The 24,030-nt window shown below is 38.3% G+C and overlaps 3 protein-coding genes across 3 annotated transcripts; all 3 read right to left on the reverse strand.

The window, feature by feature from the left end:
- Positions 1-3,222: 3,222 nt before the first annotated feature.
- Positions 3,223-16,732, reverse strand: LOC141537986 (uncharacterized). Its single transcript, XM_074259219.1, has 2 exons — positions 16,418-16,732; positions 3,223-4,714 (listed from the first exon to the last, which is right to left on the reverse strand). The coding sequence occupies exon 2, from the start codon at positions 4,688-4,690 to the stop codon at positions 3,707-3,709; it is 984 nt and encodes a 327-aa protein (XP_074115320.1). The 5' UTR covers positions 4,691-4,714; positions 16,418-16,732; the 3' UTR covers positions 3,223-3,706.
- On the reverse strand, positions 4,704-6,635 carry LOC141537908 (uncharacterized). The gene is made up of 3 exons (XM_074259114.1): positions 6,540-6,635; positions 4,789-5,320; positions 4,704-4,714 (listed from the first exon to the last, which is right to left on the reverse strand). Exons 1-3 carry the CDS (start codon positions 6,633-6,635, stop codon positions 4,704-4,706), a joined length of 639 nt encoding a protein of 212 aa, XP_074115215.1.
- A 289-nt stretch (positions 16,733-17,021) lies between the features above and the next one.
- Positions 17,022-21,346, reverse strand: LOC141537910 (uncharacterized). The gene is made up of 4 exons (XM_074259115.1): positions 21,138-21,346; positions 20,877-20,957; positions 18,824-20,799; positions 17,022-17,074 (listed from the first exon to the last, which is right to left on the reverse strand). The coding sequence occupies exons 1-4, from the start codon at positions 21,344-21,346 to the stop codon at positions 17,022-17,024; spliced, it is 2,319 nt and encodes a 772-aa protein (XP_074115216.1).
- Positions 21,347-24,030: the final 2,684 nt, after the last annotated feature.

A 24,030-nucleotide genomic window follows, 5' to 3' on the forward strand; every position in this document is an offset into this window, starting at 1 on the left:
TTTCGTCTACCATCACGTATGCAACTCCCTCCCCTCCCTCTCATTCTTCCCCTTCCCTCCCGTGACTTCTTCCCCCTTCTCTATATTTCTCTCTTCTTTTTTTTTTAGAAAATGTCATTTTGATTCGCCGATCTAAGAAACCCATCAAGTGGCACCCATCAATTATAGAACTCACCCCCCCTCCCCCAGCGCAACCACCCACGCTAATCAACCGTTGCCATGGTTACCGTTGATATGGATACCGTTGATATGGATACCGTTGCCATGGATACCGTTGCCATGGATACCGTTGCCATGGATACCGATGCCACGGTTACCGTTGCCATGGTCACAGTTGCAATGGTTACCGTTGCTAAAACAACTGTTAAAATGAATAAATTGTAATAATAAATTCGGTTGTAAACTAAATTCAGAGGAATGATTAGAATAAAAGTAGAAAGTTATTAAATATTAATATTCTATACAATTATTATTCAACAGTATTATTCTACACAATGTTAGGCAAATACATGGATTTTCATCGATTGATTGTTGGGACAGTAGGAATTCATAATCATACTTTTTTTAAGAAAGAATAGCTAAATCATTAATAACTGAAATAGCTAATATGTATTGAAATGATCATGAAGGATAAACTTCATTATATCATAAAACAGATAAATATAACATAAATATTAATGTTGATATTGTTAAATGTTTATACTGATTTAAATGATTAAAAATAAAATGGTAAATTGTGTGTGTTATATATAGGAGCTGCTCTATAGATAGATTGACTCATCACGATATCTCGGGAAGCATCGGACCTAGAAACTTGAAATTTGGTAGGAATTATACTTTTGCCCTGTAGAGGTCAGCTAAGAACAGATTTTAAACAATTCCACCCCCAAAGGGGTTCGCGGGGGCGTTAACAATGAAAAACTCCAGTTTTTAAACTGTAGCTCCTATCAACTCCAATTTTGGTAGGAATCTTTTGTAAGAGATGTAGAAATAATCTATAAACAAATTTCACGATATCTCACCTCATAGAGGGTTGCGGGGGTGGGTATTAACAATCAAAATTTTTAATTTCCAAGCGATAACTCCTACAGACTCCAAATTTTGTAGGAATTTTCTATAATAAATGATGAAAAAATAATTTATGAACGAATTTTACGATATTCTACCCCAAAGAGGATTGTAGGAGCGTTAATAATAAAAAATTCCCGTTTTTAAACTATAGCTCTTATCGACTCCAAATTTGGTAGGAATCTTCTGTGAGAGATGTAGAAGAAGTCCATGGGAAAATTTTACGATAGCTCATCTCACAGGGGTTTGCGAAGGTGGATGCTAACATCAAAAATTTTTAATTTCCAAGCTATAGCTCCTATAGACTCCAAATTCTCATTTCAAATTTTTTTCTTCGTGTCAATTATTATTCATTTTTGAAAAAAAGGCCACGCAAACATTATAGTGATTACACATTGAAAGTTACAATGAATATTAGCTGGAATAATTTCATAGATAAAAGGTATATGCTTATTCGATGAAATTTGGAATTTGTGAAAGTCAAAACAATACTCTAATCAAATTTTAAGTTTAGATCGAAAAATACAATTCTATAATTGCCCAGCGAAGCGGGCGGGTAACAGCTAGTATATATATATATATATATATATATATATATATATATATATATATATATATATATATATATATATATATATATATATATATATATTGAGACATAAATTTTTCTTTTTAATGATAAATTTATTTATCAACCCACTAAAACCTCGCGGATAAGAATTTTAATCGGTTGAACCTCTAAATATTAATTTTGGATCACCAGCTCTCGGAAATCCGCTTCCTTACAGACAACGTAAATCGTGTTTTTAGTAAATAGAGAGTATAGAAATTGATTAGGAAGATACGAAGTCTCACGTGTTGCCAGTAATAATTCTTTCTTTACTTACAATACGCAGCGATGATTAGAATATTTGGGATGATTGTCACAGCAATCCTTGAACAAGAAATCTCTGAAGGTTTCCGTCCTTCAAAGGCCTCAAGGTGAATATGATTGATGTACGATGAACAACTTATTAACTTATTGACACACACAACTTAATTTTACCAATTAAACACGTGTATTCGGTCACGATAAATTATAACTTTATTATCATCTATTTTATCAACAATAATGAATAAATGATATGATTAAACAATATAAACTTAGTATTAATACAATAGAATTATAAAATAGGATGTACGGATGTAATAGATTGATAGGATGATTTGGTAGCGTGTAGCTAGTTGGGGGTTGGATCGAAGTCTCCTCTATAATTTTCGGACTGGACGCGTCGTGGGCGTTCATCCCCACTATTTGCCGGGACTCCTACCGTCAGGAAAAATCAATTAAAATTAACCCAGTGTCGGTAACGAAGGTTTTCGGGCGGCTAATTGAAGGCTGATAAGAACTGGACAATTTGTAGTGTCTCAATCCCCACCGCCAAGCCGAAATTACCCGTCCAAGAACCCCAGGTACCGAGCTGGACTTTGATTGAAAAATACTTTAGCATGAAAGAAATAAATCAATGTTTGATTAGAATTATTGGAAATAGTATTCACTTGGGTAGGTGACTGAATTGGTGAAATCTGAGTATGAGTGGCAAGTAATCGCTTGTTAGGTGATAGTATGAGTGGCAAGTAAATCGCCTGTTAGGTGATGGGATGAAGTGGCAAGTAAATCGCCTGGATAGGTGATAGGATGGATAGGTGGCAAGTGAATCGCCTGATTTCGAATAATTAGAGAATAATTCAATAAATAGATTAATAAGAAATAAATAGAAGTAAGTTTTGAGGATGTTAACAGTGACGGTCAAGCCTAAAAGTGATTCGGGTCCTTCAGTATGGATTAGACTTCTCTCCGAGACTTCGATCGCTTTAGGGTTGACCTGACAGTAGATAGTAGTAGATAAAAGCTGTTAACATAAAGAATAGATTGAATTATAACTAAATAAATAAATAGTGTTTAAAATTGCTTGACTGCTCTGCTACTGCTGCTGTAAACAAAGAAGATTACTGGCATAAATTTTTGAATTAAATGTTGATGAGTGGTATTTAACATAGTTTTATTAAAAGAAAAGTTATGATATATATATATATATATATATATATATATATATATATATATATATATTTTTTTTTTTTTTTTTTTGAACAGTACTGAATAATAATATTTGTTTAATGTGGTAACTATGGTTGAAATTATAATATGTAATATAATAGCAGCTATAATAGTAGTATAATTAATAATGAAAAATATGAATAATTAATAATGAAAAATATGAATAATGAATAAATGAAGTAGTGGTGGGTACGGTAACGACGAACTTATTTGTTCAATGAACGTAAGTGCGTCTTGTGGAACCTCTCGATGTCTTGGGCAGTATACTTGGTTCCAATCCAGTTACGGTACCCGGGCCAGCGAGCATTGCAGTGTCTGCACTGCGGATCAAAATATCGGACTGGTACTCCACAGCGTTGGCAACGGCCTCTGAAGTGGTCCTTCTTTTCTTTGTCGTGGGGACGGAAACACGTTTCCGTCGTCACCTGGTCCTGATAGCAGATATGACACATCAGGTCGCCAGGGTAAACGGCATTGTGCGATTTTGTGGTCGCGTTGTCTGCAATTCTGACGGGCGTCAGTAATGAAAAGCGACTGCGCCTATGTGGTGACTGTCTGGGTCCATGAGTCTTGTAGGTTGGGCTGCTGGTAAATTGGCTTAGCAGCTTGACAGGCTCTACGGATGACCTTGCGGAATGTCTCGAAGTCTACAAGACGTATTCCATTGTGGACCAGGACTTCTTGAGTTGGGTCGGCTTCTGACGTTGATTCTGCTACCGTATCCTTAAGGAATTGCTCAAAAGCAGCTTGAGCTGACATTGATGGGCTGTGTTGGGCAGCTGGTGTCGTTTGTGAGTATGGTAGCGAATGAGCGTACGTTACCATCATAGACTTAGCTGGTGCAGCTTTTCTTATAGCCCCAGTGGCTATGTGCGTCTTCATGAAATCCTCTGGAAGCTCTCCCCGAGCTGCCATGTTGGACAGTACTGGTGATGGTGGAAAATTAGCACCTTCTGGAGGCGGTTTAGATGTTTCTCGACGAACCTTGAGTCCAGCATTGGGGCCGCATGCCGAGGCTGGTTGGCTGGCCAATACTGGTATGGCTGCTTTGTTGTCAGCAGTTCTCCCAACGTCGAAGATGGTAGGCTGGAGTTCAGGAATTATTTCCTGAGTCTTTGCATCAGCAATGGTGTCGCTCTTCACTTCAAGCGCATGGCCCAGTAGTTGTAGCTTGGGTTCGATAGCTTCGAAGCGATGATTCACATCTTGGACGCCTTGGGCCACTTCTTGCGTGTATTTGCTGGCCAGTCGAGACATAAGAGATGGACCCTTCTCCTTATTTACCGGCAGATGTGGTTTTGATACCTCGACTGACTCGGGTACCGTGTTGTCAGACAGCTCGATGTCCTGTGGTGTCGTTGGCTCCTCGGCTGACGCTGGTAGCGGGGGCAGTAATGAAGATGGAGATGTACAGTTAGAAAGAGTGCGAGATGGTGGTGAGTTATCTGAGTCCAGAGCCTCTGCTAATGACCCAAGAATCAAAGATTCCTGGCTTGAGGACTCTGGTGTCGCTATTAATGACATGATGAACGTTCTCTCAGATGAAACCTGTAACAAATTGGTTTTTTTAGATCTGCGCGGTAGTTTTAAGTCGTTTAAATAGTGTGTGCCGAGGTTATTACCTGAAGAGTCTGCTAATTTAACTACTAAAGGACTAATAATTTCGGTTATCACCGCGGGACCTGCATATTTGGGTACTAATTTTGCACTGTAACCATCGGCTTTTTTGCTGAGACATTTGTTTAGATAGTAAACCTGATCACCAATTTTTAAGTCAACCAATTTGGTGGAAAATCGTTTCTCATATTGTTTACGCGTACGATCCCGAGCTTTGAGCATGTGACGTTCGACAAAGTACCTAAGTTCATCCATGCGGTCGATACGAGCTTTCCACAGAGCAGTATCAGTTTCGGTCATTTCTCCGGTAACGTACTGGTCTAATATGAGATGTGGATCGCGCCCATGGTTAAGATAGAATGGCGATACCCCTAAAGCTGTATGTACTGCGGTATTATACGCGAGCTTTAGATTCGGGAGGTGGAAATTCCAGTCACGTTGGTTTTGGCTGGTAAAAGCTACAATCATAGGTTTTATGGTACGATTGCACCGTTCTACGGGGTTTGCACATGGGTGCCCTATCGGTGTTGGAGTAAACTGAATGTTATATTGTTGAAATAGAGTTTGAAGATTTTTGTTAATAAATTCTTTACCGTTATCTGAGATAATTTGTCGTACGGGTCCCCAATGGCATAACACGTTACACAGATGTTTGGCTATTTCCCTAACAGGCTGACAGACCTGTTTGCTGTCGAAGGGGGAAAATTTCAAGATAACGGGTATAAATATCCTCTACTACTAGGGCATATTGATGGCCTGATACGGATTTTGTATAAGGACCTATCGTGTCCATTGAGATAATGGTCCATGGTTGTGTAGGTGGTCTAGTTCCTATATATCCTTGCGGTTTGGTTTGGCTGCTTTTTGTTTTAATACAAATTTCACAAGAGCTTACAAAAGAGGAGATGTCTCGATACATGCCTGGCCAATAGTGTGTTTCTCGTATACGCCAGTAGGTCTTATCTATGCCTAAATGACCAGCTTGTACATCGCAATGGAACTTTTCTATATGTGAGTTAATTTCTGATTCGGTGAGGACAATTTTCCAGGCGTTTAAATCACCTAGTATTTCTTTAGTGGCTGAAGGCCGATAGTAGTATAGTCTGTCATTTTCGTACTTCCATTCTTGATATTGGTCAGGAAATTTTTGTACTACGCGAAGTTTCTCATCGTATCAGCAAGAGTTTGGTGTATTTATACTACTTAGAGTGGTGGCAATATGGTCAGTAATGTTCATGTCCTCGTAAAGTCTAGATAGTACGTCTGGGGCTTCATTTTGTGTTCCCCTATAGTGTATAATTTCAAGATTATAAGCTGAGAGGTCTATGGCCCAGCGGGCTAAACGACCTGCAGGGTCTTTTAAGCTATATAACCATTTTAAGGCGGAATGATCGGTGTATACAGTTACTGGAAGTCCCTCTAAATATGCTCGGAGTTTCCGTAAGGCTCAAACAACAGCAAGACATTCTTTTTCGGTGGTTGTATAGTTAGACTCTGCTTTAGTAAGGGGACGACTTAAACATATGATTAAATGTTCACGATCTTCCTGGTCATTATATTGGGTTAATATCGCGCCTAAACCGGTGTTACTGGCGTCAGTGTATAGACGATAGGGCGATCGGGTTCAGGTTTTTTTTTTTTTTTTTTTTTGGGCGAGAGGAGGGAAATCTTCAAAAGACACCGGCAAGATGTTGGTGATGGTGGATTGCCGGTGTTGTGAGATTTTTACTCACTAAAACCCTCCCCTCTCTTGTACCTGATACTGCGGGACCGAGTTAGCATTACTTCGCAGTACCAGACCCCCTCCATGCTGCTCCTGCAGCTTAATCCTCCGCCTTTCTTCATTCCTCATTTCCTGCAGTTATTCCATCGACGTCTCCTCTTCCTTCTTCTTCTCCAACAGTATCTCCTTTACAAACCCCGTCATTGTTGTCCAGTTGTCTTTAGTCGCCAGCATCCAAGGGACGACCTCTTCAGGCCGTGCAGGCATTGCCTTCTGATCCTGCCAACGTAGCCGTGTTTCAGACCAACGTCTGCAGTTAAAGAAGGTATGCTCGGCGGAGTCAACAACTCCTGGACAATATGCGCAGTAGGGAACGTTTCGGATCCCCATACGATGTAGATACTCGTTAAACTGTCCATGGCCGGTGAGAAACTGTGTAAGGTAGTAACCTACCTCCCCCCAGTCCCTCAAGATCCATTCACGGACTCGTTTAATGAGTCTAAAAGTCCACCGCCCGTTTTCCTTAGAGTCCCAGCGCTCCTGCCAGAGTGCATAGGTCTCCTCGCGTTCTCGGTTTCTGACATCTATCAAGGGTTCTTCACCAGCCCGCCTGGCATCCCAAATACGTCTCCTCTCAAAACCAAGTAGGTCGATCGGAATTGTACCAGCGATGACCAGTACGGCTGCCTCCGACACCGTTCGATATGCACAAGCAATCCTTAGTGCGCCTCTCCGTTGTACTGACGCTAGTCGTTTCCGATTTCTCTCTACTTTGAGTGCTTCTCCCCAGATATCTACTCCATAAAGCATGATCGAGTTAGAAACATGAGAGCTCGTCTACGGCTACTCCTTGGCCCCCCGACATTTGGCATCAACCGCGAGAGATTCGCCACCGTTGTTGACGGTTTTGTGGCCACACTGATGATCTGTTCTCGAAATGTTAGTTTCGAGTCGATCGTCACTCCAAGGTATTTCAGGGACCCTCGACTCTCGATATGTTGGTCCACAACGAGAGTTCGAAAAGGACTCGGAAACCACCTTTGAGTCGTGAGAACCACTATCTCCGTCTTCGCAGTGGCCAGCACCATTCCGTGCTCATTGAGCCACGTGTCGATTTTCTTTGCGACCAGACTTTCTAATCCTTGAGCTTCGCTTTCACTCCGCGCAAGGATCAACGCCGCTACATCGTCGGCAAATCCCCCCAGTTGTACCTCTGTCGTTAGATCTAGGCGCAGAAGTGCATCGTAGAGGATAACCCAGAGTTCTGGTCCGAGGACCGAGCCCTGAGCTGCTCCTCCACTGAGCTCCTTCATCACCTCTCCCATAGTTGTCTCACACATCAAAAAGCGATCATTTAAGTAATCACTTATGATGTTTATGAGATACCCGGGTAGACCTAATTTCCGCAATGCTTCCATTATATCCGACCATTTGGCCGAATTAAATGCATTCTTGACATCGAAGGTCATCATAATGCATACTGGACGGGATTATTTGCAGCCCATCCAGGCACGTTTTGCAAATGAAAGCGCTTCGGAAATGGCACCAATTGTACTGCGACCCGGCCGAAAACCGTGCTGACTTTCCGCCAGGCCACCAGCGTCGTTTACTTCCTTTCTCAGTCGATTTCTAATAAGACTCTCGAAAATCTTTCCTGCTACGTCCAGCATACACAGTGGTCTGTAGGATGAAGGTGTATAGGGTGGCCCTTTACCTTTATCCAACAGAACCAACCGTTGTTGCTTCCATCGTTTCGGAAATACTCCAGTCGATATACAGGCATTGTAGGTATCAAGGAGCAGTTGTTCATGCTTTTTTATGAGCACCTTATAGGCCTCGACGGGGATACCGTCTGGGCCCGGGGCTTTTCCTACCTTGAGGGACCTAACAACTTCCCGTAACTCCACTGCTGAGAAAGGTGGGCACTCGCTAATGATTTGTGTACTCTCAATGTTCAACCGATCTTCACGATCAGGAAAAAGTACGCGGACTATTTCTTCCATCCTATCGGGTTCCATAGTTGCTACTGAACTACGGCCTACAAATTTTTGAGTGACAATCCGGTAGCCGTTACCCCATAGATCGTCATCTACTTCTTTGCAGACCGCCTTCCAGCATCTCCCTTTGCTCGCCTTGATTTCCGTGACGAGTCGCTTTTTCGCTGCTTTGTACTCGTCGTTCTTCTGCTGCCTAGTATCTCGCTTTCGCGACCTAAGTGCTTGTCTCCGAAGACGCAAGCACTCAGTCCCGAGCTGCGCAATCTCCGCTGTCCACCAGTAAACCGGTTTCCTGCGTGATTTTGCAGAACGTCGAGGCATAGCAGCGTCGCACCCTGCAACAATGACCTCCATCGTTCGGCTGACAAACATCTCTACATTTTCGCGCGACTCTGTAGACATGTCAGGAAGCGTGTTGACTCTGTCCGAGACCGCATTTTGGAATACGACCTCGTCCAGCATCGACACTCTCCATCCATTCCGCTTCATCTGTCGCTCCGGAACAGTAGAAGGTTTTCCCCGCATACTGTGAACCGTATACGAAATGTATTGATGGTCACTTGCCGTATACTCCTCCAAAACAGCCCAGTCTGAAATCACGCCTGCTATCTGTTGAGTGGCTAACGTCAGGTCTAAGATCGACCAGCGCACGCCTGCTCTCCGGAAAGTCGGTGTGTTTCCCTCATTCATGATGACAAGATCTAGTCCTACTGTCATGTCCGAGAGCTCATTTCCCCGCGTATCACTATACTCCATACCCCATCCGACTGACTTCGCATTAAAGTCACCACCTATCACGATTTCTCCCTCAAGACGGCTGATTACTCTTTCAAGCTCATCAACCCTCTTTCGGAAGTCAGCGATAGATTCGTTTGGGGTGAAGTAACACGATACGAAGGTAACTGCTGGTGTTTCAACCCACACAATGCCCTCCCCTGAACCGCAATTTCGCACAGAAAGGCGACTTTGATCCGGAATCCATATTGCCGCAGTGCCGGTCTGATCACATCGCCAATTTGGTCCAGACACAGTGATATTGCTCCGATACCAGTACAATATCAACACTGTTGTCACGATTTCTCGCGTACAGCACATCAAGGGCGAGTCTGCATCGTTGTAGGTTTACCTGCAGTACCTTAGCCATTTTTCTTCCGAAGTACCTCCCGGTAAGACGCACAACGTCCGGAACCCACCACGTGATCTGAGGGTCGCCCATCACCCACCGCTGCACAGAGATGGCAGCACGGAGTCTTGGTACAGGTCTTTGACCGGTGACCTGCTTCACCACACCGCCAGCAACAACCGCTTCGGTCCTCCTCCGCCCTGCACGAGCCAGCTAAGTGACCCAGACCATGGCATCGGTAGCACCGGTCAAGTCGTTCCCAGCGGCGTATTCGGCCCATCACCCAGCCAACCTTGACCCTGCCTAAGGCCTCCAAGGTCGCAGCAGTCCCGAGTCCAGCCTCGATGAAAGCGCGGACGCCTCCCCATTTACTGGGTTTCGTGATTGACACGTTGAGCCCGTCCACGATTCCCTCGATAGCATTTCCCAGGGCCTCTTTAACCTCCTCGACCGTCGTAGCAGCATCCAGCCCGTCCACCACCACCGTAGCAGTAGGGGCGAGATGGCGTACCTCCACGCCTACTCCGGCTACTTCAGTGATCTTGTTACCGAGTGTCACGCGATCTTTTACAGATCCCTCGAACTCGATAAGAAGACCACCTTTTCTGGTAGTCCTCACGGCCTTAATCACCAATCCCAACTCCTCCGGATGAAGTCCCAAACGCAAAGCCTTTAGTACTTCACCAGAGGACCTGGACGTACCTGGATTTATCAGCACTGCCTCCGGTCGTTGTTTCCTCCTCGGCCTTTGTTCCTCCCTTGTTGCTGTAGTCCGTCCTGGTCCTGGTCCCCCAGTTCCTGTCTCTGGTCCTGCTGGCTTTATCGCATCTGCATGCTCAACTGCACCTTCTGCCTTCTTTTTCTTCTTCTTCTTTCTCTTCTTTTTCTCCACCAACTGGAATGGTTCCTCCTGCGGCCCCTTTTGGTTTGTTCCTTCGGTTTTTTGCCAGGCGTTGAGGTCTGCAGATCTATTTCCTTCGTCACCAGTGCGCTGTCTCTTTCCCCTTGCAGTGACGACTGTAATACTGCCGTCAGGTTGCTGCAGCACATTTTTCTCCAGCCCAATCGGTGGGCTGGGTGCTGGTCTCTTTTTGTTTTTTGGGGCTGGTGTCAGCTCTCCGTGTTGTTGAGAGGTTTGTTGCTGCTTCGTCAGCTGCTCAAGCAGCGACTGTTTTTCCTCAGCTTCCTTTTCTGCCAGTAACCGTTGCTTGTGTTTCCAGCGTCCACGGTTGATGAGGGTCTCCAATAACAACCTCTGAGCCTCCTTAACCTTATTTGTTAACTCCGTAGGTACTGTTCTCTTGACTTTGATGGTGGCGAGCGCCGGCTTCATCAGTTCCTGGAGCTCTTCTAAGAGTCGGTCCTCCTTTCCGATTGCCTCGTCCCTCTCATCCAGAAGAACAGCCATCTCCGTTTTCATACTCCCAGTAGCTGTACTAGACGGGGGGTCTTGGGGTCCACCCCTCCGTCCAAACGGTCGCTGGCTAACGACGACAAGCAGCCCGTCTGCAAACTACTTGCCGCCGGTACTGGGGTATCCCTCCCCTGCACCGTAAACTGATTTGCGTTTGTGGTGTTCATTCCATAAACCAAAAGAGTAGCCGTAATCCTAGCCAGGAGCCCTTACAGGGTGCTACCATCCGGAGCCAGATGGGCCCAGGTTTTTTAACGAGGTGTTACTCCTCCGGCTCCTCCGTCCCTTCCTGAAAGAAAAGGCCCCGGGCTTGCCACCGGTATAGCGGAGTTGATCGGGGTACGGGTTCAGGTAGTGATAGTGTTGCGGCTTGTAGTAAAGCTTCTTTGGTTTTTTGAAAAGCTTCTTCTTCGATATCAGTCCATTTCTATTCTACTCGAGTACTAGTGAGTTTATTTAGGGGTCCTTGTACCTGAGCTATATTTTTAAGATGTTTATGGTACCAATTGCCAAGTCCATTAAATCGACGCAGTTCCTTACGGTTAGTAGGCCGTGGATAATCCGCGATAAGCTCAAGACGAGCGGGGTCGGGACTCATACCTTCGTTATTTATTATGAAACCGAGAAATTTTACTTCAGATCTCCCGAATTGACTTTTTTCTTCATTGATTTTGAGGCTTGCTTGACAAAAAGCCTCAAAGACAGCTGGTAAGTAAACTAGATGTTCTTCTAAGGTATCGCTAATTATGATCCAATCGTCAAGATACGCGAAAATTTTCTCTTGAGCACCGGAAGCGTATTGTCTAGCTGTTTGGTAAATAATTTTCATAACTATGCGGAGGACTTGGTCGGTTAACGCTTGGTAAGTGTTTGGGGCATTTACTAAACCGAAAGGCATTCTAACATATTCGAATTGGCCTCTGCTATCGACACAAAAAGCTGTATATTGTCGACTGTCTTCCTCAACTAATATCTGGTGGAACGTGTCGCTAAGATCGATGGTTGAAATGATTCTGGCTCCGCGAAGACCTGATAAAATACGATGCATAATAGGTAATGGATATGCAGATTTTTTGGTCTTTTTATTTCCGGGACGATAATCTATACACATGCGCCACGTATTGTTCTTTTTGGCTACCATTACGGGTGAGCATGCCCAACTACTATTAGAAGGTCGAATGTATCCCTTTTCAAGCAATTGGTCGACTTTCTCGTGTAGTGCTTTCATTACTGGTTGGCTACGTCGATAGGGTTTACAACGGACTGGTATGTCGTCGACTACTTCGATTCGGTGTTGAATTAAATTAGTGACTCCTAAATTTGCGTTTTTATTTTTCTCAAACTCTACCGCGAGGAATCATCACTTAGCTTAGAACGTTGGGATGAGCTTAGTATGTTCAGGGATAGTTTGTCTGTCTGGTGATTTCTAGAGAGGAAACGATGTCTTACAGAATTTTCACCGAGCTTCCAAGTGGATGCTTTGGATTCGACTCGAACATCCGCTTGTTGCCAAAAGTCTAGTCCTAGGATCATGGGTGTTGATAATCCTGGAAGGACACTCACCCAGGTTAGGAATGATCTACCGTCGATTTCGATACGGAATGGGGCACCACCTTGCGTATACGTGGATGCAGAATCAGCTAAAGTTACTCCGAAGGTACTGGTAGGGTCTGGGCCTAACTTTTGCAATTCCCTACCTTGAATAATTTTGTACGCTTTGGCTGAAATATAACTACGTTCACTACCACTGTCTAATAGCACGTTAATTCGATGGGGACCGATAGTTACTTCTGCTAACATACGACTCGTTTGTATAGGAGGTGAGTTTACATTACTGTCGAAAGATTGATTGGCATCCGGGCTATGTATCGGCATCAAGTAATCGGTTATTTAATTATAATCTGATTTTATTTGAAGATCCGGATCATTATTTATTGTTTCTAAATCGGAATCATCTTCGTAATCTTCATATTCCGAATCCGAAAAATCTAAATTTAGTGAGCTAGTAAGTTGTCCAGAGAATGTTAATGATTTTACATCGATGTTATTTACAGTAGATTCCTGAGAATGATTATTGGGGGAATTCTGTGATGCAATAGGTTGTGAGTCTGTAATAGGAGTTTTAGTTCGCTCTACCACAATTGTATTGGCCCTAGTGGGGGTAGAGGAAGCTACCAGGGCACCTACTCGTTTTTTGGATTTATACTTCGCTCGAGAGGAGGTAAACCTGCTCTGGCGCGGATTTCGTCAGTAGTGCGTCCACAACAATTGTCTGAAATATGTCCAGGGCGACCACAGTGTCTGCAACTAATCGGTGATGGTACATGGTTAGAGGTAGCTTGGAGTTTCTCTACTATGAGTTGTACTAGCGCCGGTAAATCGGCTGCTGTGGAGATGTCTGTGTTTATAGGATCCTTTTTAGGGATGTAAAAGGGATTTGGGGTACTACGACTTGTGATAGCGTCTAGTGTTGTTCTATCATTATTAGTAGTAATTGAATCAGTGTAGTCTGCCGTCATAAGGTCTGAATCTACGACTGCATTTAATTTGGCACGTGATTTTGCATTATTATTATTATTATTATCATCATGAGAGGCTTTGGTTTTAGTGTTAAACGTCCGTTCTGTTCGGTTACGTTTACCTGCATCTATTACCGACTGCCAAGCACTGACGCGTTTGTAAAGCAATGCATAAGTATCAATTGGTTCTTCAGCAAATTTAGAAAGAAATCGAAAATTGAACTTTTGAATAATAATTCATACTTGTCGATCTTCCGGAAGGGGTTCTTCTAGTTGAGCAAAAGCACCTTGCATACGATTAATAAAAGCTATTCCTAATTCATCATCGCGTTGCTGTAAAGAGAAAATCTCTTGTAACAATGCTTCATCAGACTGATGTTCTTGCCAAATTTTAAAATGCTCTTTGAAAGTTTGCCAATCAATAAACATATATTCGTTTTGATAATACCATTCTAAAATATGTCCGGTTGGTGGTTGGTGGAAAAGTAATATTCCAAGACTTAGCTGTACGGCATATGTCGTTGAGTCGTAGCGTTGTGTTGTTATATTGCCACGTCTGTGCGGGAACGGGGCCTGTAAACTGTCTTGGAGTATTGTGTGTGTGTTGGTTTGAATAGGCAGAGGGTATCTGTAAAGGTACATTTGGTGTAGCGTGCGTCCGTGAGGGGTACGTTGGTGGAGGTAATGTATTCTGCTGTACTCTGTACGGGGCCGGAGTATGATAGTATAGTGGAGGTCTCGGTGGAGGAGCTGAAGGAGCAGCTTGTGAGTGTGCCACTACACTATACTGAGGTACTGGCGGTCGCGGTAGTGGGGCTGGTGGCGGCGCGTACGGTAGACGCGCAGCTCCGCTCTGAGCTTGTAAGGGGGGATAGAAGTAGAGAGGTACACCCGATGGAAGCGACTGGGGTACCGATGACGCGTTTGGCCCAGGGAATAACTCACGGGGGTGGAAGATATTGTTTCCTGGAAATGACCCCATATTATTATTATTAGAAACTGGGACTGTATTTCCGCGCAATGTTGTACTTGTGAATGTCGGGGGTAGCTGCTGTTGCGCTAGTCGCAAGGACTGATTTTCGGCACGAAGTTGTTGAATAACTTCTTGTAATACACGTGAGGGACCGTTTGTATTTTCAGGGTCATCTATAAGTTGAACACCGCTCTCGTGGGCATCTGGAACATTACCGAGATCGGCTAAAGCATTTGCTGTACTATTCATGACGTGACCTTGGGATTGGTCTAAGTTTAATGTTTCGTTTTGTATCGTGGGGGACAGAACGGTGTTTTGAACTAAAGGATCGAAGTTAAACTGATCGTTCTGGCTTGAGGTAGATGTTACGGGTGCCGATGGGCGAAATATAGGGGTGCGAGGCATCATTTTGAAATTTTATTTGTTTTTCGGTAATTGTTTCTCAGGATAATTTTATTAAATAATTATTTTGATTGATTTACCAATTATCTTAACATCCGGTTTTTCTGATTATTTACCAATAATCATTTAGTTGACTAAACGTTCAGGAATTTTCATTGATATTACTTTCTCCATAATGATTAATTATTTTAATAAGTTGAGCATTGTCTAATCTGTCCTGACAATTATATGTCCTCAGAGGGATTGGAAATGAATTATATTTTATTTCAAAAAATAATTAAAGTATTAAGTTTCAGTTGTGTATATTGTTAGACCGAAAAGGAAATCTTATTATTTTTCTTCACATATTTTGAAAATAAATAGATGAAATTTAATATAGTAATTAATTATTTCAGTTAATATAATCTGAGAAATAAACAAAATAGTTTTGATTTAACAACGCCATATCGAGAAATAAATAGTTATAATTACTAAGTGTTTTTATTTTGAGAGTTCCGACGGCAGTAAATTTTAATAAAATAGTATTATTCCCAATAATTAGTGTCGTAAACCGGTCGATTCTCAGTAATGACTAACTTAAGTGTGCGACACAATAGACCCGAATATACAGGCGTCGACTCTATGTTGATGCTACGAGACTCTATGTGAAGTATAAACAACAGATCTCAGGCATGCGACTCGGCACACAAGGGAAAGTGAATACTTTCTTTTACTAGAGTATTATAAAATAAACCGATTTTCTGAGAGTACGTTAAGACATAAAATTTTATAATTTATGACGGATAACTTCAGAATTATTTTATAAATTAATTTTACAATTTACAAATTTTTATAGTTCGTAGATACTTGTATGGATTATTTTATAATATAATTCAAATAAATAAATAAGTACATGAATTAATTTTATAATAAATACTAAATAATGATTATTAGATAAATAAATTAATGGATAATGACTCATGAGAAACGTGAGAGTTTTCATCTATATAGTAATTTTTTTGCTTAATCCCAAATTTTTTCAGGGGGTTAATTAATTTTTAGTATTCAACTATAATATGCTTTACATATTTTTGACTAGAATTTTATGAATATTATAGAGATTATTTATAACTTTTATAGACATTTGTGATTTCTTTGCAGTTTTTCTTTCAAGATTCTTGAATTACTTATTCTAACCAATTATTTTATTGGACTTTCCATGAAATACGTTACCCGTCTGAGAGCTGGCGTCCCTGTCCGAGCGCCAATTGAGACATAAATTTTTCTTTTTAATGATAAATTTATTTATCAACCCACTACAACCTCGCGGATAAGAATTTTAATCGGTTGAACCTCTAAATATTAATTTTGGACCACCAGCTCTCGGAAATCCGCTTCCTTACAGACAACGTAAATCATGTTTTTAGTAAATAGAGAGTGTAGAAATTGATTAGGAAGATACGAAGTCTCACGTATTGCCAGTAATAATTCTTTCTTTACTTACAATACGCAGCGATGATTAGAATATTTGGGATGATTGTCACAGCAATCCTTGAACAATAAATCTCTGAAGTTTTCCGTCCTTCAAAGGCCTCAAGGTGAATATGATTGATGTAGGATGAACAACTTATTAACTTATTCACACACAACTTAATTTTACCAATTAAACACTTGTATTCGGTGACGATAAATTATAACTTTATTATCATCTATTTTATCAACAATAATGAATAAATGATATGATTAAACAATATAAACTTAGTATTAATACAATAGAATTATAAAATTGGATGTATGAATGTAATAGATTGATAGGATGATTTGGTAGCGTGTAGCTAGTTGGGAGTTGGATCGAAGTCTCCTCTATAATTTTCGGACTGGATGCGTCGTGGGCGTTCATCCCCACTATTTCCCGGGACTCCTACCGTCAGGAAAAATCAATTAAAATTAACCCAGTGTCGGTAACGAAGGTTTTCGGGCGGCTAATTGAAGGCTGATAAGAACTGGACAATTTGTAGTTTCTCAATATATATATATATATATATATATATATATATATATATATATATATATATATATATATATATATATATATATATATATATATATTAGCTCATACCCGCCGCTTCGCTGGGCATACAATAAAATCTTTTGGTGTAACCTACACGAAAAATGTAAACAAAATGATTAATTTCAAACAAATAATGAATATAAATTTTGAATTATTGAAAAGTGAATGTTTGTGCTGGCCGATGTTAGCGAGTATTAAATATATGAGAAAAGTATTTCATTATTAACACTCAATCAATCAATGTTTTGATGTTCTTTTTTTTTTATGTATGGCAATTTTTATAAATATCAACGAAATTTTTATTTTTTATCACGTTAATTTATTTCTTTCAATTATTACTACATTATTTAAGTACATATTATTATCATATGATTTATTGAACATGCTACATAAAATTGACCATGGGAAAAACAGTCACTTTGCAAATCTACACCAGCTAATTTTAAACTCTGCCCTTGAGCTTTATTAATAGTCATTGCAAACTCTAAGTGGAAACTACAAACGCTTAAATTCAAAATGATATTCTGATGGAATCAAAGATATTTTTGGAATGAATACATTTCTGCCCTCATACTTTCCTGTAAAAATGCCCTTATTAAAAAAAAGAATTAAAAATGATCTCACATGTTAAATGCCCATAAGAGATAGTATTAAAAAAGATTTGAAAGATTAGAAATTATTCAAAATGATTAAAAATATAGTCATTTTGAATTCTTTCTAATTCTTTGTTTTAATAAGGGTGGTCGCTTCAATTAAATTTTTCCACAGAGTTTTTACCTATAGTCTGGTGCCATTACACAATTTGGGAGGATTCAAGTTACGCAACAACATTATCGGTTCACCAATCTTTAGATAAAGAATATGAGGTGGTATGTCTGGCGGCCCGAGGCAAAAATTTGAAGCTTGAATTAAAGCTGTTGACACTGATTTTGAGCTTAGGTCAAACTGTTCAAGCTGAATTGAACTTAGCATGAAACTAACTGAGCTGAATTGAAACTAAAATCAAACTGTTGAGCCTGATGTAAGCATCAAGGTTCAAACTGAATGAAACCAAAGTATTATTTAGGCTCTCCAGTTTTAAATCAGTATAAACTTTTTAAGCTTTTTTGACACTGAACGTCCTTCTGTACAATAAAACATGAACCTGAATTGATGCTGACGAAATTTGTTTGTTGGAGTCAGTCTGATAAGGTTGAAATCAGACTTATTTTTTATTCATTTTTTCCAGTCAAAAATCTTTTTTCAACCTGATCAAACCTAATTATTAAAATTAGTTTTATCAGTATTGAAGTAGGATTATTTTTAGAAATTTTTCATTGCATTTCATCATGTACACTTATTTTATGGATGAGCTTTTCAGGAGTAATTATAATAATAGTTAGGGGTAATTATATTAATCATGTTATAAAATTAGAATTGTCCCTGATGTTTGTATTTATTCAAGTTTTTTTACATTTAAAGGATGTATAATATATGAAATGTTATTAATATTAATATATATACAAGGTGCAATTAAATTATTTACTTCAATAGCTTGGACAATATTTGTGTTTGAAGCAGTATAAAAAAAATTAGAGCTTTCAATCATACAATTATTACCATTCACCACATAAAAATTATTTTTTACCATTTGATGAATCACTGCAAAATATTTGAATTCACAATTACAGTTATTTCGATGACATTCACATTTTAAATATTTTACAAAGCAAATTATTTTGCCAATTTTTTCAACATTGTTATCAATATATTTTACCACTGACGTACATGTTTTTACTTCTCTGGTATATTCTTCTGATATGTATAATATATTTTTTTTTAACAATCTTAAAAATTTACACATATAAACATTGTTTATTGTTATCCTACTATTATTCATAGCATTTATAATGATGTTCGGAATTTCTTGAAGAGTTTTGTAGCAACCTACGCTGTATCCATCATCACATACTTTTTCCGTAATCTTGGATTGTTTTTTTTTATTATTACAAAAATCTCGAATGTCTTCATTTTCAATAGTTTCCATATATTTGATCATTTTTATTGAATGATTATGACCATTAGCAACTTGAGATCCTATGTATCTAGTACCGTGAATTTGAAGCAGTAATTGTCCGTTGTAATCTTCGTAAGCATAGCAATCATGAGCCCAGAGCGGTCCTTGCAGTCTTACACAATTAGGTAAATGCAATAACAAATGAACATTAATGGATGAAAATCTTTTACCATATAATTGCTCAAATTCTCGAACAAATTTATTTAATAAGTCGTCAGCTTGATCAATCATAATTCTCGTTACTCTATCAGAACTTAAATAATAAATGGCAGTAATTAACAGCAAACAATGATTGAAGTATTCAATTTTCATAATGCCTTCAAATACCGGTATGAAATAATAATAATAGAAAAAATTTTTCATTTCTGAGGCTTTCCAGTGAATTAAATCGTTAGTAGATCTTGGCATGCGGTGGACAAATTTAGGCGGTTTGATAACCTTTAAACGATTATTTATCATTTCTGTACTTTCATATAAAGAAAATGGTTCATGTCTGTAGGAAATATTAAGCACCAAAGTTAAAATTTTTTTTATAACACCACCATCAACGGCATGCATACGATCAATGCACATCCCATTCATAAAATCTGGCATTAATTTTGATAACGCTGTAGATCCTCTAATTCCGAATTGAGGGCTATCGGGTGTAGCTTGTAAAGCTAGTCTTTCACACTCTTCGGAAGTTTTTAATCGCAGATTGTCGCAGTATGGGTATACTTGCAAATGTGATCTAGCACCGATTTGTAAAATTTCACCTTCAGTATAACATACTGGACATCCATACTTTGCATTAAAATTCACAAAATTTAAACAGTCAGTCTTTGCTGGTAAATCACATACGCCCATTAATAGTATAGCTTTCAGAGTAATTTCATTTCCTCTAGGTAGAGTAATTTTGACACCTGTATATAATTTCTCGAAGACATCTCGGTAGGCATAAAAGAATGCATTGAAGTGTGATTTTTTTTCACCGTACCACAGTCCTAAAAGTAACATATTATAGCTTTTCTTTCTTTCTTCAAATGGTAATTCATTTATAGTCAAATAAATAGGCCATGTGCCAATCTTTGAAGATTTGAATACGGGAATACCGTCGGTATACCAGCTAAAAGATATGTTATTCGAGCTTGATAAGAACCCATTAGTTGTCCAGGTTTTATATAACTCACCGTCATAAATATCTGTTATGACATCATCTATTAATGGCCGTTCAAATCTTTTTTGCAAAGAATTGAAAAAATTTTCTCGAGAAAACATTTCTTGTAAATTTTTGACGAGAGGCATTTCAATAAAATAAGAATTTTTAGTTCCGGGACACATTGGACACACATCATTGCTATTATTTAGTTGTTTAGCGCAAGATGGACAGTAAAAATGTTTTTTAATATCTTCTTTATCCAAATTAAAGTATTGCTGAAATTTATATAGGCTATTTTTAATCAGCTCTCTACCAGGACAATGCAATTCAATAAGTGCGATCAAATCGGCGACACTTGTCTGAGTTAAATGATGTTTTATGCAAAACGACAAAATAGCCAACATACTTTCTCGTTTGCTAATTTCAGCACCATAATACAAAAGGTTATTATCATCATCTTGATCAACTGCTCTCCTATCATCCTCTTCATCTTCATCATCATTTAATTCTTCATTTTCTCTAACCGGAATTTCAAAAATATTTCGTACATTTAATAAATCTTCATCATTACCATTTATATCAAATCCTGGAAACTCGTTTTGATCGAACTCGTCAATCAACCTGGAAGAAAATTTAAAATTATTGTAAGAAAATAAATAACATAAAAAGATTATTTAAACAAATGTTTATTTTCTTACTGTTGGTCTTCAGCACGAACATCTTGCATATGTACATCATGATCATTCTGCATGACAGGTATGACTGGCAGGTTATGAATGCTAAATAAAAAAAAAAAAAATTAATTTAAATATCAAAATCCGTGCGTTTATACAAAAAAAAACACAATATACTTTTATTATCATACATGATCAAAAAGATTAAAAGAAATATAACTTTAAATGAATAAAATAATATTTAAATGTAAAAATATTAATATGAAGGAAAAAATTTGTACTTACATTGGCTGATCAAGAATTTCATTGGCATAATTTTCAATCTGATTATCATTAATAAGTTCTTCATTATTAATATTTATTTCAATGTCAATATTATGAATCTCATCATTACCATTTTCTTGATTATTTTCATTTGCATATTGATTTATGAGAGGTCTAAGTCGAGCACGATACTGTTCATGGCTTAGATCTCTCAAAGGCTTGCGAGACATTGTAAATTTATGAAAAATATAAATATAAAAGTTACTATCACAACAAATTATTTTTACTTGCTCTCTAATTAAAATAATAAATTTGAAATGCCACGTGTGATAAGTTGTACGATTAAAGATATACTGTACTTCTTGTTGCCACTACTACCGCTTCTGCATGCGTGGACGTGCGCGAGCATGTCCAATATAATACGCGATCTACTGGCAATGCGCGCAACTTTACGAGACCGTCGTTGAAGCTCCGCCATTGATAAAAAATATAGCGGTTGTCTTGCATGTAATAGTTGCGTTCTTTAAAATAATTTCCAAAAAATTAAAAATTTTTTACTTCTGGTGAAAATAAATTAAAGAGGTGTTCATTTCGAGCGTAGTATAATAGCAATTATAAAAATTATTCGCGTTTTAATTTTTTTATAAATTTACATTTTTCGGGTTGACTAATCCAACGCTAACATGGGTGGACGAAAAAAACAATTTGCAAGGCTTTGGTGTTTAAAGAATAAAGAACATTATGTTGTTCCTTTGGCAACAATACCAAAAATGCATCGTGAAATTGGTAAACTTTTTAATTACCACCGTGTGGAAAATAAATTACTTGAAATCAGCGGTAAGTGATCAATTTTAACCTCACTTTTCTATGCTGAAGGTCTATTTATGTTAAGTTGAATAAGAATGCACTAATTTTCATGACACTAAAATCAGCAAACATTTAACTATTTTGAGATTTTAACGATCAAATCAATTAGTTATAAAAAAAAACAAAAAAATTTTGAGATTTTTTGAAATTTTTACAAATAAAATTGTTTTAATAATATTTAAATTTATTACAGTAATTTTTTTATTTAAAAAATTAAAAAAAATTGTCAGATGTCTGCTCATTTCAGTATCAAATTTTTTTCTTGCTATAAAATATATAATCATAACTTTTATCAATTCCTCAGATAATGAAAGTGAATTACGAAAAAAAGCAATCGATGAGCAAAGTGTGTCCCCTAAATTACCAGACGACATAACGAGTACTAAAATTACTAATTTAGCAATAAGTAATTCCAACAAAAGAATGATTGATGATAAAATTGGGCTGGATAAAAGTATTTTTGAAGCAAAAACAGTAATAATCTATTACCAGCTGAAAATGCTGCAACAAATTTAGAGACATCACTTGTTGGTCGAACATCATTTCCAACATTAAAAAATAAAAAACAAACATCTCCAGTTAAAAATAATGTGATGGAAGTACAGTTGCTGCCGATTACTACATCACCTCCTCTGTCAAATTTTTCATCAACAACTGAACCACCATCGTCCGCATCATTGGTAAATCTAAATGAGACATCTGTAGAAGAAGACGGTGTACTAAACTTGAAAACAGTGCCAAGAGATAAATCATCTACTCAGTCTAATGTTTTGTCAGATATGCAACAAACAACGTCTCCATTCCTGATGGAAAAGAATATGACATCACAACATACATCATCAACTTGCAGCCCTTTCTCATCAACAGGAACAACTCACGCACAGAAAACGAATGAATTACAAAGTGTATCAACATCTCAATCGACAGTACTTGATCAAACTCCAGAAGTACCAGAGTATCAAAATAATTTCGCAACATTTGATTCATCTGAGTATTCTCATTCGACTAAACTTGTTGCTAAACAACAAATACTGCCAGATTGTGGACAAAATAAGTTCATGACTCAGAATTCCGTTGTTGATTTAACTCCAGTATCACTAGCTCCTGAAAATGAATTTTTAACATCAAATACTTTAACATTTAAAAACCGCTTATTTCCCCAGGTCTATTGTCTTGTCTTATTTTTCGGCATCAGGTTCTCAATTTCAACAAAATTCACAAATCAACGAAGATTTTAACAATGTCAACTCTCCATCATCTTTTCCAAATGTTTACACAGACAATCAAGATCCTGTGGTAGAACAATCATTGACTAATTTAGAAACTGTTGATTCTTCTATAGTTGAAGATACCACTGGGCATACATCTCCAGTAATTGCTTACAAAAGATTAAAAACTATGCACCTACCATCGTCTAGCACTGCTAATGTACAAAATATTTTAAGAAGTAATCTAGAACAACTTGCAGTTGATAATGACCAAACCATTAGAACTGACATAGAGTCCTCAAAGTCTACAATCGGAGCAGAAAGTGAAACCGCAACACTTGATGATAAGTTATTAAAGCCTCCAATATTAAATTCTAACTTGAATGGTAAAAATAATGAAGTCCAAGGATCATCTATCGCTCCGATGACCGATGCTGGAATTATTCAAATCGTAACTGAGCTTTTTAAGTGTTTGCCAGACGGTGAAAGTAAGTTTTTATAATATAATATAATATTACAAAAAATAAAGAACGGATAAAACGTCAATAATGACTTATTTTTCTTCATTAATTACAGTTACCCTGAGAGATGTGATGATTCAAAGATCTCTTTATTTAATTGTTCAAAGATTATACGAACTGCGACAAACAAATGTTTCTAACGTAAATAACATTCCTAAGGTAATTGTAAATACTTGAATTTTTGAATTATTAATCATATAAATTATTAATAATTGATAATTATACTGAAATTAACTTTTAAAGAGTTCAACCAATCATAAATAAATAACCCGCTGTTTTATTTTATCTTATCAATTTTATAGATTCCGGACAAGCACG

Source organism: Cotesia typhae, unplaced genomic scaffold (genome assembly GCF_013202065.1).
Source record: "Cotesia typhae breed Kobodo isofemale line unplaced genomic scaffold, CoteBio_Ctyphae contig_20, whole genome shotgun sequence".
Classification (NCBI taxonomy): domain Eukaryota; kingdom Metazoa; phylum Arthropoda; class Insecta; order Hymenoptera; family Braconidae; genus Cotesia; species Cotesia typhae.